Raw genomic sequence first — 16,700 nt, 5'->3', positions numbered from 1 at the left:
TTCTCAGTTGCTGGCTGGTGTTTGTGACCTCCACCTAGTTTGAAATTCATGAAATAAAAATCATAGCCTCCTGTCCTATGCAGGCACACACTTACAGAGCACCCAAGCTGCCTTCTCTCTGTCAGGCACTGGCTCACAGGAGGCGTCTAAAGGATAGCATGAATTTGCTTGGTTTGAATCTGCTGATGAGGCAATTCTGGGCAGGGATTTCCGGAGCTGATCTATGTACATACCCTGGCGCCATCTGCCCCACCCCCTACCAGGCATTGGGAGGCCACTGAACCCCCATGTTCACCTCCTGACCTCTAGAACACCCAGGCATGGAGGAAGGGAGTGGGCAGGGTACGAAGACCCCCACCTTGCCAGCTTGCAGCAAGCTGGGTCTCAGAGCTGGAGGCAGCTCATTAAACCACCTGAACCGCATGTAACTCTAGTCAGTACCACATAGCCCTGCACCAGCGAAACATGTAAATTAAAGTGACCACAGGGCCTGCTCTCCTTCCACTGTGGGTGGGCAGCCTTTATTCCAAGATTGAGGCCTAGAAGCCTCCAATCTGAGGAAGATTTTTCCTAATGATAATGGGCCCAAGAATGGGCTAGCCCACTAGTGTGGGCCAAGCCTCCTTGCTTTATCCTCACTCTGCCCCATCTGCCTCCTGTTTAGACCTAGTGTCAGTAAGTGATTAGTAGGGCTTTGGGAATTTGGTTGGGGCAGAAGGTCTTGATCCTTGACCTGGGGGCACAGTGTGCTCAAGAGGTACCTCCTGGACAACCCGATTATACTTTTATTGTTTCCTAAGATTGTTGGACATCCCAACTTGTTAGGAAGCTCTTGGAGACAGTCTGTCGGGATGTCCAACATCCTGTTGTGGTAGCCTCTATACCTGTAACATGAGAGGGTCAGGGGTGATACCAGGGAACCCTATGTGGCTGAGCTTTGGCCTGAAGGTGGCCTCTAGATCATATAGGAAAGGGAGACATGGGCCTTAGCACCCTTTAGGAGTCTTACATGGGGCAGTATGGATTTAGAACATGGATCAGGAGAAACAGTTAGTCTTCAAGTCACTCCCTGTGCTTTTGGTCCCCTGTAAACTTCAGCAGTGGACACTGGGCCTCATGCCACCTGCTGAAGTAGGGTCTATGATTAGAGGACCAGCTGTTGCCCACTTTCAGAGCCTGGCTACCCGGTGGATGGGAAAGCTCGTCCCCATGGTGACTGAGCAAGTCTCATCACCTCTTCTGCCCAGTGTGGAGAATGGCTGCCTGGACAGCTGGCAGTTGTGATGGGTTCTCAGGGGAAAGCAACCCTGTATCTCCTAGAGTTGCCCCCAAATCGGGTCTACCCTAATAGGTGTGGACATAGCAGCTGCTGATCTGTACCCAGTGCCATTAGGAACTGGCTCTGCTGCCCACTCCCAGGTCTGGGGTTTCTGCCTCTAGCTCTATCTTATAGCTCACTAACTTTCATGGTGACTGGCAGAAATGCCCTGCTTCCTGGCTGTGTTGTGCTGTGTGCCCCCAGAACCCCACCAGTTTACTGTCACTGCTGGGAGAGGTTTCCTGGTGCAAAAGAGACCTGAATCCCCTGTTGTCTAAACAAACTAACCAACTCCAGGCCACCTTAGGAATCCAGGGGTTCAGGTGAGATGGAGGCGTGGGAGAGGTTCCTAATCAAAGTTGTGAGCTATGGTTCAGGGTTTGGAAAAGCATCCTACCGACAGGAGTCCACCACTCAGTGAAGCATGTGCACTCAGTTGTGGCTTCTGAGGTACCCATGACTCCTAGGACATTTGGAGAAGAATGGACTGTCATAGAAAGGATCATGTCTCTACAGGGTCCTGGTTCTGTCTACTGCCATTAGGCCCTGACTCTGTGCCTCCTTAGAGTCTCTGAAGGCTTGTGTCACCTGGAACTAGCTGGTGGCCTATGGGAGCTGACAATCCCCAGGGTGGGCAGTGAGCATGGCCTAAGGGCTCCAGCTGTGCCCAGCACATGTCACTGGGGGGGCCCATGGGGTCTCAGCATAGGCCGGCGGCTGGGAGCAGCTGGTCACAGGCAGGACCTGAACAAAGGGTGCTTTGAGCAGCTTGCATGCCGGCAGCGAGCCTCCGGCCAGCTGCCCCTCCCGAGAATGCAAGGCTGGCCCTCTCTATGGCTTACTGGGGCCCGTGTAGAGTCAGAACAGCTGGCCCCAAAGTCTGCTGGCTGTCTGTGTGCTGAGAAGGCACTGTCCTCCCACAGGAAGCCCCCTGGCTCAGGAAATGGCCATCTTACAGGTTTCCTAGCTATGAGAGGATGGAAGGGTCCGAGCCCTAGCTTCCCAAGGCACCTCTATGCTGATTGGTAGCCTACAGGAGACCTAGAGGTATCTAACTCTCTAGAAACTGCTCTGTCCAGTGTTTAGAGGGCCTCAGAGAGACCAGCCGGGCCTTTTGGCCTGATGACCTGGATTTGCCGGCTCTCTTGCAGGGCCCCTATTCACATGGGCCAACCCTTCATCTGAAGTAGTTAAATCTTCCAGTCAGATTTCAAATTATTCTTTTATTAAGAAGATAATAAAATAGTAACATCAGAGACACTGAATACTCACGATAAGCATCTTTTAGCTCCCTTGATTGTTAAACAAAAAGAAACAGAGGGGAAAAAATAAGTGTCTTTCATCTGAGGATCCAAGGCAGTCTGCCCTGCCCTGGCTTTGCTGTGGGCCACAGGTGGATTGTAGTAAGCTGAATCCCCACCCTTCCAGAAATGGGATTCACCAGCTGATAAAAAGAAAGAATAGATAAGACACCCACAGCCTTCAAGGAAGGGCCTCGGAGGCTGTGAACTCTGCACTGGCCTTTCCCCTGTTGACAGAGCATCTCTCTTACTTGAATCTCGGCCCTTTAGGTTCTCATTCGGGCAGATCTCTGCTTTGCTGTGCTTACCCCCAAGCACCTGAGGCACATGTGTAGTAGGTATGCATGTGTGATAGGTGTTTCTGGCCAGTCAGAGATTCTGTCATGCCAAGCTTTTGTCTTCTGCATCCCCTGAATCACTTGGGTTCAGTTTGGGGGTACAGGGTCCACCTGTCAAATGAGAAACTTTCAGTTACCACTGTGAAGTTTTCAGAGGCAGCGTGTCTCTTCCCAGATGTCCCTGCCAGGATCCAGAGCCCAGGATGCCACCGAGCCTGTGCATCAGTGAGTTCCAGCATTGCCATAGTGAGATGAGATGACAAAGGACCTAAATCCTTGGATGCTTCCTGTCTTTGCGCCACCACTGTCTTCCTTATCTCTGGGAGCCACGGCGAGGGTCCACTTGGTCCTTTGCAGGCCGTAGATCCTGTGAGCCTTGTGACTCCATGTCATCTTCCCCCTCCAGTCTCTTTCTTCTTTTATTACAAGTATTCCCTATTTCTCAGGTACATGTGTGTGTGTGTGTCTGTGTGTCTGTGTGTGTGTGTCTGGTGTGTCTGTGTGTGCACGTGGTAGTCAGAAGACAATTTGCATTGATCAGTTTTATTCTTCCATCGTGTGGGTTTGGGGATCAAACCTGAACCAACAGGCTTGGCAATAGCAGGTGACTTTCCTTGCTGAGCCATCTTGTCCCCTCTCCCCTTCCTGAAATATGTATGAGGTAAGGTGTCTCACCTTGGCTATGTCTGAGTGCTCAGCTGAGTGGCATGAAGCTCATTCACACTGTAGCAGTCCTCACCACGTACCTTGAGAACTTTCCATCTTCACAGATGACTCTGGTCTTGTTAAACACTCACCCCCCCCCGACCCCGCTACCCCCATGCCCTGCCACCTCATCTTGCTTTGTGTCCCTATGGTTTTGGTAACTTGGGGCCCTGCAGTTATACTATGAGGGGGATCTTTCAGGACTTTTGTCTCAACAGAAGGTTCCCAAGGTCTGTCCATGCTGTGTTGTGTTGGAGCATACATCCTTCTGAAGGAATATTATGTGCCCTCTAGTATCTGGAGCCTGTTTTCTCTGTCCTCTTGATGGACATTGCCTTTAGCTATTGTGTACTTTTCCAAAGTAAACACAGTGGACAGATAGCTTCTCAAAACCCTGCCTCTCTTTCAGGGATGTAGTAGAATTGCTGGGCTCTGTGGAAGATCTTTTTGTTTTTAGAAAAATAAATGATCTTTCTGTTTTTATTGATGTATTTCAGGTAATGCTGGGGGTTAAACAGGGCCTCAGGCACACCAGACAAGTGCTCTACCAACTATACTTTATATCCCCAGCCCACAACTGTATTTTTTTCTGTACTTTTTTTTAAAGATAGATCCTTGTTTAGAGCAGAATTGAGTGGGTGGTAACTCCATTCTTTATGACTTAGAGAACCATTGAACCATGCTTCCAGGATCATGGGTCTGGTGTCTCCCTCAGGCAGCCATGTATGATAGCCCTACCTCTCTGCCTCCTTGGCCACTGTAGTCATTGCCTGTGTTTTGCTAAAGGGACACAGCAGCATCTGTTTTGATTTGTATTTCCACGGTTAGTGGCATAAAATATCTGTTTCTGTGGGCATCTTTTCTCAGTTGTGTGTCTTCTCCAAATAGCTGCCTATTCAGGTTCTCTGCCTTTCTAAAACATTTGTCGTCGTTGTCGTCGTCGTTGTCATCCTCCTTCTCCTCCTCCTCCTCTAACTCCTTTCCTCCTCCTCTCCTCCTCCTCCTTCTCCTCCTCTACCTCCTCTCCTCCTCCTCCTCTCCTCCTCTTCCTCTACCTCCTTTCCTCCTCCTCCTCTTCCTCTTCCTCTTCCTCTTTCTCTTCCTCCTCCTCCTCCTCTCCTCCTCCTTCTCCTCCTCTTCCTCTACCTCCTTTCCTCCTCCTCCTCTTCCTCTTCCTCTTCCTCTTCCTCTTCCTCCTCCTCTTCCTCCTCCTCCTCCTCCTCTCCTCCTTCTCCTCCTCTTCCTCTACCTCCTTTCCTCCTCCTCCTCTTCCTCTTCCTCTTTCTCTTCCTCCTCCTCCTCCTCCTCTAACTCCTTTCCTCCTCCTCTCCTCCTCCTCCTCCTTCTCCTCCTCTACCTCCTCTCCTCCTCCTCCTCTCCTCCTCTTCCTCTACCTCCTCTCCTCCTCCTCCTCTTCCTCTTCCTCTTTCTCTTCCTCCTCCTCCTCCTCCTCCTCTCCTCCTCCTCCTCCTCCTCCTCTCCTCCTCCTTCTCCTCCTCTTCCTCTACCTCCTTTCCTCCTCCTCCTCTTCCTCTTCCTCTTTCTCTTCCTCCTCCTCCTCCTCCTCCTCCTCCTCCTCCTCCTCCTCCTCCTCCTCCTCCTCCTCCTCTCCTCCTCCTTCTCCTCCTCCTCCCCTCCTCCCCCCTCCTCCTTCTTCGGTATTTTTATTTTAAAGCAGGGTCTCATTAATCTAGGCTGGATTCAAATTTTTTACATAACCAGGGATGACCCTGAACTTCTGATCTTCCTGTCTCTATCCTCCTAGTGCTGAGAGTCCCAGTATCCAGTACTATGCCTGGTTTATACAGTTCTGGGAATGTAACCCAGGGCTTCATGCATGCTAGGCAAGCACATTATCAACTGAGCCTCAGCGCCAGCAGCTTTGCTTTTTAAAATAGTTTTTTTTTTTAAGATTTATTTATTTATTTTATGTATGTGAGTACACTGTAGCTATACAGATGGTTGTGAGCCTTCATGTGGTTGTTGGGAATTGAATTTTTTAGGAACCCCTGCTTGTTCCAGTCAACCCCACTCGCTCTGGTCAACTCTGCTCATTCAGTTCCTGCTTGCTCCAGCCCAAAGATTTATTTCTTATTATACATAAGTACACTGTAGCTGACTTCAGAGGCACCAGAAGAGGGTGGCAGATCTCATTATGAGTGGTTGTGAGCCACCATGTGGTTGCTTGGATTCGAACTCAGTACCTCTGGAAGAGCAGTCAGTGCTCTTACCCACTGAGCCACCTCGCCAGCCCTTAAAATTGTTTTAAATTATGGGACTCTCACTCCATTGAGATACAACTCTCAACATTTACTGCACAGGAAATAAGCAGAGTGTGTCAGAGAGTACATCATGTGGGTTGGGACCAGCACATGGGCAAAGTGACAGGCTACAGGATGCTGCAAGGGGTACACTCTAGAGATTGTTGCTTTCAGAGCCTGTCCCAACCTCTTGTTCATGGCTCTGGCACTCAAATGCCATTAGACAAGCCCCTCTTTTTTTCTCTGACAGAGCTTCAGGAGGAGTGGCCAGCACTCAGGCTCTGGCTCCTCTGCTCTCCTCCAGCTCTTCAAGGACCTAGAGGAGACAAGCACACGTATGTTAGAGCCGGGATTATTGTATCTCCCCGGGGCTCTGCACACCCACTATAATCCCAGACTCACCTGCATAAATGCTAGCTCTCCTACCGTGCACAGAAGACCACCAGGATGGGGTACCAGGAACTGCACATGGTCCAGGCTCATCTTTTGTCCTTACCCTGGACACTTCATGTCACAGCTGGCCTGGTAACTGGCTCTTATGTCTCTAGGTCACCTAGGCCATTTCCTGTTACACTTTGGTTTCTGTCCCTGATCACTCAAGACCCTGTCTCATCTATACAGCTCACAGCCATTCCCCAAACCTCTTCTGTCCTCATGTTCCCAGATGTACCCACGTTATCAGTAATCAGCCCTCCGAGAGGCAACTAGCCTCACTTGCCAGAGTCCACTCCCAAACCTCAGAGCCTGTGTGATCCTCTGCCTTGTGCCCATGTCAGTCTATTCCTCCCATGAATCCTTGGGCAGGTATTCTCCTATTCTCATGGGCTTTCTTCCCTGTGTATGGAAAGAGGCACAGTGTTCCTGACTTGGTGGATACAGGAAAAGCTGCAGGCTCTGTGCTTGCTGTTTAATCCTGACACAGGAGTCTCAGCCACAAAGCCCTCTGCAGCCAGGATTTAGCCTAACTCTAGTACAGGGAACAATGGTCATGGTGGGAGGGGCCACTGTGTTCTCTTGCCTTTTGTCTCAGCCCAAGCTCATTGGCCCAAGGACAGCACTTTCTTTTATATCTCTGGGACAGAGCTCAGGGCCATACTCCATCAATGTCCCCTGGCCTTGAGTCCTTGATTCTGGCAGCATGTGGATTTCTCTGGGAGGTCCTTTAGGGAGCTGGACAATACTGGGTGCATTGGGCTGGTACTTTTATTGGTGGGGGGAGCAAGGTCTAAATAGGCAAGGGGTTGGAAGGTGGGGGGGGATGAGAGTACACCCCACACACTAAGCCTCTGAGGACATGGAGAACCCAGAGGATGCAATATGTCTGGGGTCTAGGGAGTCTTTTGGGTGCACAGGGCCATGATACCCTTTGGGTGATAGCCCATAACCTTTGACCTCAAATGGACAGCAGGAGCAGGCATGGGGGTGAGGGAGGGGTAACAGGTATGTATGTGTTCTGTTGAGAAGTTTGAGGCCTATCATTCAACACTGGGGTTGCATTTGGATTATGTCTATAAGACAGGTGAGCTTCAGGCCTGGCCCTGCCTGAGCAGGGGTGACCATGCTGGAACAATAGCTGGTATCAACCCTGTGGTCTGTTTGTTATACAAGGGCTAAGCTCGCCCCACTAACCCTGCTATGGACTAGGGTGTTGTTACCTGAATTAAACTGTCCCCACAGTGTCTCCCCTACAGACTCATACTACTGCTAAATGCTAATTCTTCACTGGAGTCCCAGTGTGACCTTTGGTCTGAGGGCTACTCCTCCTAGGTCCAGTATATGTGCAAAGCTGGTGAAAACCATTTTATCTCTGTCTAAACACTGGATATGGCTACATCCTGCCTAGGACAGGGTTGTTTTCCTATGTCTCTTTCCTAGAAGCCCCTGAGCTTTACTGATTAACTCAGCCCGGCCTGCCCTGGACATAACTAGCCAGACGTTTTCAGGGGATGAAGGGGCTCAAGTCCGCTGAATCCAGGCTTCACACTGTGTCCACATGCTGAATAGGATTCGGAGATCTGTGTAAGGGGGTCTTGCTGTTTCACATAGCCAATTCCAAAATGGGTTTCCCTCCAAGTACTAGGTCAGGGGGCACCTGCAGCCATCAGAAGCCATTGCTAAGGAGATATTTGAGTAATGACAAACATCTGCAAATGAGAGAAACTCACTAGATGATCAGCCAGCTGGGTGATGTATGGCCATGAAATTGGAACAGAGGCCTTCTGCCTGGGCTAGCACTGTAACTAAATATTGGGACTTCTCATGGTCAGGCATGCTGTCTCCCATGAAGTCATATCCTGTGCTGGGGATTGGGAGTATGTTTTTCATGTTGACCAAAGATACACACAGTACTTTGGGCAACAGCCCTACAGACCCAGATTCTCAAGAAACAAAGATGAATCAATATCCCCGCAAGCCAGCTGCTCAGAGATTGTTCATTTGCCCATTCATTCATTCACTCATCATTCATTCATTCAACAGGCCAATATTGAGCTCTGACTGGAGTGAACGAGACTATGGCTCCTCCCTGGTATGCTCAGCCAAACAGGGCCCATCATTGCCAGCACTCTCTTGCTCTCCCACACATAGCCACACCCCCCATTCCCAATGAGTTCACTTCATGGGCCGAATGCTTTTCTCACAAGGAAGGAGCTATGATCTCCCAAGCTCACTCCTTCCATCAGTCACTGCTCATGCCCAAAACACAAGCCAGGTGGTGTACTATTTTGTCTTAATTAAAAGCATTTATATATAATGTGCAGTATTCAGCCCTCACTCATGGTGGACTCTCCAGCAGCCGACAGGTGGGGGCAGGGCCAGCAAGTGTCACCCTTCAAAGAGGAAGTTCCCTCCAGGGCCAGGCTCCTGAGGGAGGCCAGGCAGGGAGCCAGCTGGAAGCAGGCCTGAGTAGCACAATGCTTTGTGGCTTCTCGGGTTTGTGGCTTTGCACAGTCTCCTAACATATGTGGGAGTGGTTTCACCTCCTCACCCCAGGCCTTCCCCAAGGGCCTCATACCAAAGAAGGCTGGCTGGGAGCTGGGGAACAGGTCTGGGACAGGGATGGAGACCTGGAGGCCACAATAGGCTGTAGTTCACATGGAATGTATACTTATTTCAAATCCTCCCATCACCCACTTCCAGTGCGGCTACTCACATTTTCATGCTATAGCAGGACTGAGGACCAGACCTGAGCTGCCTAGGGATGGAACAAGCAGGAAGGGGATTCTCACTCAGAGCAGCCAGTCTCTGACAATGACTCTGTGGCAAGAGCTGGGAGAGAACCGAAACTGGCAGCAGAGTATGGGTACCCCAGACCAAACCTCCTGACATCACTATGCCATGGCAAGCCAGCCAATGCCTCACCCTCCAGATACAGTGCATGTGACAGGTCTTTGGGTGTTTCATTGAAGAGGCAGATAGTGAAGGCTAGGGAAGGAGAGGCTATTTACCAATCAAAGGCAAGGCCCCAGGCTTACCTTGACTTCTCTCATGGTGATTGCCAGGCCACCAGCGACTGTCCCTTCAGTTTGTGTCAAGGCTGTGTGAACACAAAGCAGTACAGTTGCTCTCACCCGTGCTGTCACAGACTGGGAAGTCCCCAAGATTGCTGCTAGCTGAATTATAAATCATGGTCAGAGGCTGAGTCAGATGACAGGAGCCCTCTGTCTAGCTGCTGTTTTTATTGAGAGAGCTAATGGATCCACTTTGTTTTTTTTAAAACTTGGTTCTCACACCAGTCACCTGCAATTATTTATTTACCTTCCTATTCATCTACTCAACCAACCATCGATACACCCATCCATCTATCCATCCATCCATCCACCCATCCATCTGTCCATATCTCTACCTACCCATCCTCCCACCTTCTCATTTATCCATCCATCTACCTATCCATCCATCTACCTATCCATCCATTCTTCCATTCATTCATCTATCCATCCACTCACATGCCTATCCATTTGTCCACTCACCCATCTCCTCTTCTATCCATCCACCTTTGTGTTGATCTGTCCATCCACTGCAGTAAATAACCTGGATGACAGCCTGAGTTTCTCTAGCTTGTAAAGCCTCCCTTTCAGTGCACTCTGACTTCAGAGTGTATGTGGATACATTGGGAGAGGTCTGGTCTGTGTGAACCGACCTAGGAGAGCTATTTCACATCTGTTGCTGCCCGTGCCCTTGCTTGATTCCTCTACTGCCTCTGGATGGATTGGGGGATTTTTGTACCCAAACCTCAATAAAGGCTATGGATGGTGGGTATGGTGTCTCCAGTGTGAGGCAGAGCTATGAGCTATGCTCTAAGGGAGACACTCCTCAAAAGACACATGTCCTTGAACCCTCATTTTCAGATATAGAACTTGAGCTCTGTTGATTCCATGAAGCTAGACAACACAGATGTCAGCACTATGTTACCAGACCAGATCATTAAACCCCGACCCTGGTGTGGAGTCTTCCCCAGCAAATAACAGCTGACAGTGTCTACTCTTAGCATCCCTGGGCTCAGTGTGTTGACCTCTCTGGACAGTTGTTATAGGTACTATGAGTTACCACAGATGGATACCTGAGCCTGCTAGTCACGGTTGTGTCTCAGCAGAGGCTCCTGGCATGGTAGCTTGGTGTAGGTGCTCCAGCCTGAGTGGTTGTAGCCTCTAATACAGGCTTATTGCTTTCTTTCTCAGGAGATTGTCCTTGTGGTGTTCTTTGGGACAGAATATGTGGTCCGCCTCTGGTCTGCAGGCTGCCGCAGCAAGTACGTGGGCATCTGGGGCCGGTTACGTTTTGCCCGAAAGCCCATTTCCATCATTGGTGAGTCCTGCCTACCCTCCTGCAGACATTCCATTCCACACATTCGTGGGTCCAGAAGGACATTCCCATTACAGTCATCCCCAGAGAATCTCCATGGACTGAGACCCCTAGATTATTCCTGTGCCCTTGGTTATTGGGTCCCATCTTGCTTTAGTGGCATAACCCTCAGGTGTGGGTGGTAACATACCCTCCCCAGATTCCTGGTTACCAGAAGTAATGACCTCCTGCCCCTCCCACAGACCTCATCGTGGTTGTAGCCTCTATGGTTGTCCTCTGCGTGGGTTCCAAAGGACAAGTGTTCGCCACATCAGCTATCAGGTATGTTGGCTCTTCCATTTCTTCCTGTGAGAGAAGACCCACTACAAAGCCCTTTCCTCCTAAGCTGTAGTCTCTCCCTCCCTCTACCTGTCTCTTTCATGGTGAGTGGCACAGGGGAAGGGTGGCCATAGTTCATCGTATTGAAACAGTATGCAACCCTGAGTTCAAGGTTTGACCCCAGTACTTCCTAGCTTCTAAGACTTAGATGATAGCCTGACTGTGTGGATGCCAGATGGGTGACCCTGGGTTTCTGGTCTCCCCCAAGAAGGTCATATAATAGGGCTCCTGGAGAGAGGGTTCTCAGGCACCTAAAGGAAGCAAGATGGCTCCAGTACAAAGTGTCATGTACATGTCTTCTCTACCCATTGGAGGCTTGGTGGGGACAGGAACATAGGAAGCAAATGCTTGTGTCCACCACGGCCCTCTTGACCCCTCCCTTCTTGCTTCTTAGGGGTATCCGCTTCCTTCAGATCCTGCGGATGCTGCATGTTGATCGCCAGGGGGGTACCTGGAGGCTCCTGGGCTCTGTAGTCTTCATTCACCGCCAGGTGAGTAAGCCTGGTGTGGGCAGAACAGAAGCTGGCCAGCCTATAAACAGGAGGACTGGAGACTTATGAGGTCAGGATACAGTGATGGTGATATCTTAACACCTGGACCCCAGCTGAGTGGGCCAGGTCTAGGCAGATACCAAGACATGTGAGTCTGAGGACAGGGTCCAGGACCCCAGAGCCTTCCCAGCCTGAGCCTACCCCACATTCATGATGCCAAAATACTTGGCTTCTTAACAGTGCAGAGCTGCTGCCACCTTCACTTGGGCTTGGGACCAAAGACCATTGGGTCTTGTAGAAAATGTAAGACGAACAACAGATTTATGAAGCTCTGAAATCAAACCTAGGAAATCAAGGGTGGTGCCTCAGACACTTTCCAGAGGATACTCTGAGAGGCTGCTGGGGACAGCTGGCTCTAAGTACTATCTTGTCATGGGTACAATGGAGACTGCATGGATCCAAGTGGCTGACTTAGGGTAATAGCTGAGACTTCTTCATTGCCACTTTTGTGAATTGCAAAAGCTAGGTTACTCTGGAAGGTGATTCTGTGTGTATAACATGCTACAGTCAACACAGTACAATCTAACAGCAAATTCTGGAACTTTCCTCCTCTCACCATACTCATGTGGACCACCAGGGTATGTGACCATGGCCTATGTGTTGTCTGTCCCTAGGAGCTGATCACCACCCTGTACATTGGCTTTCTGGGCCTTATCTTCTCCTCCTACTTTGTCTACTTGGCTGAGAAAGATGCAGTGAATGAGTCCGGCCACATCGAGTTTGGCAGCTATGCAGATGCTCTGTGGTGGGGGGTGGTAAGTTGGAGTCTTTACCGGGGGTCTCAGGTGGACAATACATGGACCTGGACGGTGGGGTTAGGATATTGAACTCTACTTGCTCAATGTTTTTACCTTCTCCACTGAGGCTACTAACCCCAGTTTTAAAAACTTTTGAACCACCAAATGTGTACTTAACAGCTTACAAAATGGGCCCCCTGTATACCACAGTGAGCGCTCTCTGGTCCCTGTCTTGAAATTTGAACATTGTTATCTTTCAACTTCTATTTTGGAAGGGAAGGCTGATGGGACAAGGGATTGCAAACTGGAACTTCATATCTCAGCCTTGTGGTGATCCTTACCCTGGAGGGATCCTGGGTTTAGGGTGCAGGAAGGGGTCAAAACATACTTTGCATGTTTGTGGTGTCTATGTTGACCCAGGGAGCACACCTGTGCCAGGGATCAAGGCACACAATGCCATAATACCATTAAAACCTTGTGAGCTCAGAGAAAGACACAGAGGCTTTTGGATATGAGGTCTGCAAAGGCTTCCGCTGCCCCAGGCAGCAGTAGTATGAGTGCCAGTCAGGCCCTAAGGTCATAAAGATGGCCATAAACTGCTCAGGTTAGGGCAACTCCAAACTCACTGAGCTGCCAGTCTGTGTGGAGTCTGGTGTGTGACAGTGACCTCTTGTGCTAGGGCTGAATGTCCCAAAATATGATGATATTGTGTGCAGGCCAGTGTTGGTGTGTATGGTATGTGTGTATGTGTGTGTGTGTGTGTGTATGTGTGTGTGTAGAGGTATGTGGCTCCTTGGGTGTCAGATAACAGGTAGAGGAGGGAGAGGTTCTGGTGAGAGTGATGCTGAAGAAATCCAGGTGTACTCCATGACCTAGCAACCATTGCTCATGGCCTAAAAGCCTATGGGAGAGCTGCTACATGGCCTTCATGACCTCCTCTGGAAGCAGGCTTTGTCCAGCCACTGAGCTTTGGGGCCCTCTAAGCTGCAGGAAACACAAGGACCTAAGAGGAGCAAGCAGTTCAGAGCATGTATGGCCCACCCTTGATTACAACTCTATGTCCTCCCCTCAGCTTCAAGGGCAATAGACTGTCCAGATGCTTTATGCCATCATACCAGGAGGAGCTGCCAGGGCTGGCACCCCTGGGTAAGCACGAGGATTTCAATACTATCCTAAATGGCATTCTCAGTCTGTTGACTTTGGGGTTTACTAGGCTGGTGAGAAGGTTGGGTGGGCTGTAGCATCCTATAGAAAGGGCCAGCACAGACGCTGGGAACCTGATTCAGAACAAGCAGCCATCCATGGTGATGATGATTGCATCAGGCCCTGGCCTGAATACTGCCCCCACCCCTAAATATCCCGACCAGGACTGAACAGTCTTTGAGGCCTGCTTACTCTCAGAGCTTCTAGATTGGGGTTGAGACTGGGAGCTGAATAAACACATGTTCTCACAATGCCCAAGTGCCCGCAGGAAGCAGGGCACATAGCAAGACCTCTTGACATTGGCTGAATCAGTCCATTTTCTAGAAGTTTCCAGCATTCTAAACAGCCTCAGGAGGTAAGGGTACCCTGAAAAGCTTCCAGGTTGGGACAGGCCCCAGGTCAAAATGCTGCCCACCCTTCTTGGGGCCAATGTCCCCTGATACCCTAGCATGATAGAATCAAACAGCATTGGTAGGAAAACTCAGTAGGAAAGTTAGAAAGCTTGCCTGTGGAAAGAGGACACATCCCAGGGATGTAGCAGGGCCTGCATGGGGGCCAGGCAACTCCAAACCGAATTCTCTGGTGGGAGATGGGCAGTGCTAGCTGAGATACAGCAGGAAGTAAATGGGTGACTACCCACAGTGTGACTGATAAGTGATGCCCAGCCTTCGCAGTACCCAGCCTTGATGCTGCCCTGCCTATGTTCCCAGCCTCCTGCAGGAACTATTTCCCAGCCCCCCAGCCCCTGGCCCCCCAGCCCTCGGCAGAAAGGTGCCCCCACTCCCACACCTGTGCAAACATCCGCCCGCCGGCCGGGAACACGGCCTCTTTGTGCCCAGCTTGGCACCGGTGCTCTGGCCTACTCTGTCAGCTGCAGCCCAGGCCTCGACCACAGTGCACCCTGGTCTGGCCATTGTTCCCGTGAGGCCCTGTGCCCTTGGCTGCCCAAGGGCCTCCCAGTACCCTCATTCATTCAGTGACTGTCTCTGCAGCTGTCTAGTGGGAGCAGCCCAAGGCTGGGTTCCTGGCACCTCTAGGGTAATCAGAACTTGAGCGCTGTAGGACAGGACAGCCAGGCTCAGAGTTCTGTATCCCTGAGCCAATGAACAGGCATCTCCTTTGTCTCCCTCATTTCACAAGGGAAGTATGGCCCCTCCCGACCTTGCCCCTGGGTTCCTCATCTGTTTAATGTGGGTGTGATGTGCATACCCTCAGGCGAGAGCATTTTCTAAACACCAGGCCCTTCTTCTGTCTGATGTCCCTATCCCGGACCAGGCCTCAAGCCCTGTCCCCTACCCCAAAGAATGTTGTCCCTAGCCGGGCGTGGTGGCGCACGCCTTTAATCCCAGCACTCGGGAGGCAGAGGCAGGCGGATTTCTGAGTTCGAGGCCAGCCTGGTCTACAAAGTGAGTGCCAGGACAGCCAGGGCTACACAGAGAAACCCTGTCTCGAAAAACCAAAAAAAAAAAAAAAAAAAAAAAAAAGAATGTTGTCCCTGAGAGTTGGACTAGCTTCCCCTAAGGTACACTGAGGTAGGCATTGGGCATAGAGGCATGCCTGCACAGGGAGGAATGTTTCTCACCCTGTTAGCCTGCAGAGCCTGTGATGAAGCTGAGGGTCCTCCCTGGCCAGTGCTTATTCACTGAGTAAGTAAACCAGATTGTGAGAAGGGGCAGGAAAGCCTGTTCACTGCCAATAGGTGGATTCAGTATGTCCTGTTCTGCTCTGAACACCAGAGTCTGAAGCATGGGCAGGGCCACACTCACTTGGTAGACTCTGGGAAAGGACTTTTAGTATTAAGTCTGGTTTCTGGTAGCCCTAGGATCCTGTGTCGCTCCTATGTGTTTCCCATGAACATGCAGCATTGGACTAGGGTCCACCCAGGAGACCCAGAAGGAAGGCTGTAATTCTGAGTAAAACCATAATCTGGGGTGAGGTTGGGTGAGCTATGTGAGGGACACAGATAAGTCCAGAATATAGGTATCCAGGCAGCATTTTGTAGGGTGGCCCTTTCTTCATAGACTGAGTTCCTATAACTGGAAAGCAAACTCCATGGACTGCATCCCCTTCCACCAGTGGGAACACCCACATGGGTGTGAGGTCCCTGGAACCCAGAATCCCCTAAAATAATGTCCAAGTGTGGGCTGGGAAGCATTTGGGGAGCCCCTCAAGCTTTCCTTTACCCTTGAAACGGAATGCATTTGTTTGTATTACAGTTCGAGTGCAGGAAAATGGCATTTCTGCAAACACGGGCTCCTCTGTTTAATGCCTGGGGGTCTCTGAAAACAGGCGGCTGCTGGGCTCTGTTTACCCTGAGTGGCTAAATACAGAACTTCAAGTGAGCAGGCTGAAACCCCACCCTGTATTTCAGTCCCTTAAAAAACCCTGTCTGACGGCTCTTCATTCCTCACCTGGAGGCTCTGGAAAGTTCCCACCTCCCAGGCTGGGCTGCATCCTGCACAGCCAGGACAGAAGGGCCTTGGAGTTGGGGAAGTCTCTTAGATAGTCACATGCAAGCCCTGTGGAACTATCCATGGGAGACGTTATTCTTCAGGATTGATCTGACTATGGAGAAGTGAAGGCCAGAGCAGGGGTCAGGGCTGGTAGCACTAAGCCCTCTCCTCTTCTGTGTTGGTTCTATGAGAATTATGAAATAAAGGCTGAAGGCCTGCCAGACCCCTTGCTAGTAAGCTCTTCCCAAGGAGGAGGAATCTTTATAATTGGGCCTTATAGAATGATGAGGAGTCTCTACAAAGCAAGTCCATCTTTTTGTATCTGCTATTCAGTAAGCAGAGTTATTATACAGACTCAGCAAGTTAGGTGGTGCTAAACATGGGCTGAACTCATGTTATTGAGGAGTTGCCTGTGTAAATCTCAGGAATAGAGCTTCCCAGAAACCCTTTCACCATGAGGAAGCAGACAGCACCAGGAAGTAGTGAAACATAAGGTACAAGGTTGACACGCTTTGAGGTCAACACAGAGACCAATCTGTACTCACCTCCCATGTCCACCAGGCATCAGCTGTGAAGCCCTGGGCATGCCAACTAGCCTCTTTGGGCACAGCTAGTTAATAGATATAGACAAGTTAAGTCAGTGAGCATGCAGAAG

At 50.4% G+C, this 16,700-nt stretch overlaps 1 protein-coding gene across 3 annotated transcripts in view; it reads left to right on the top strand.

The window, feature by feature from the left end:
* Kcnq1 (potassium voltage-gated channel subfamily Q member 1) overlaps window positions 1–16,700 on the top strand; it is a 318,171-nt gene that overhangs the window by 65,903 nt on the left and 235,568 nt on the right. For all 3 annotated transcript variants that reach the window (XM_021166795.2, XM_029479748.2, XM_085841141.1), the window contains exons 3-6: window positions 10,600–10,726; window positions 10,966–11,044; window positions 11,496–11,592; window positions 12,267–12,407. In XM_021166795.2, the coding sequence (XP_021022454.1) occupies window positions 10,600–10,726; window positions 10,966–11,044; window positions 11,496–11,592; window positions 12,267–12,407 (444 nt within the window). The remainder of the gene's footprint in view (window positions 1–10,599; window positions 10,727–10,965; window positions 11,045–11,495; window positions 11,593–12,266; window positions 12,408–16,700) is intronic.

Source organism: Mus caroli, unplaced genomic scaffold (genome assembly GCF_978045245.1).
Source record: "Mus caroli unplaced genomic scaffold, Mus_caroli_1 scaffold_8, whole genome shotgun sequence".
Classification (NCBI taxonomy): Eukaryota; Metazoa; Chordata; class Mammalia; order Rodentia; family Muridae; genus Mus; species Mus caroli.
This window is presented reverse-complemented; position numbering and strand designations above follow the sequence as displayed.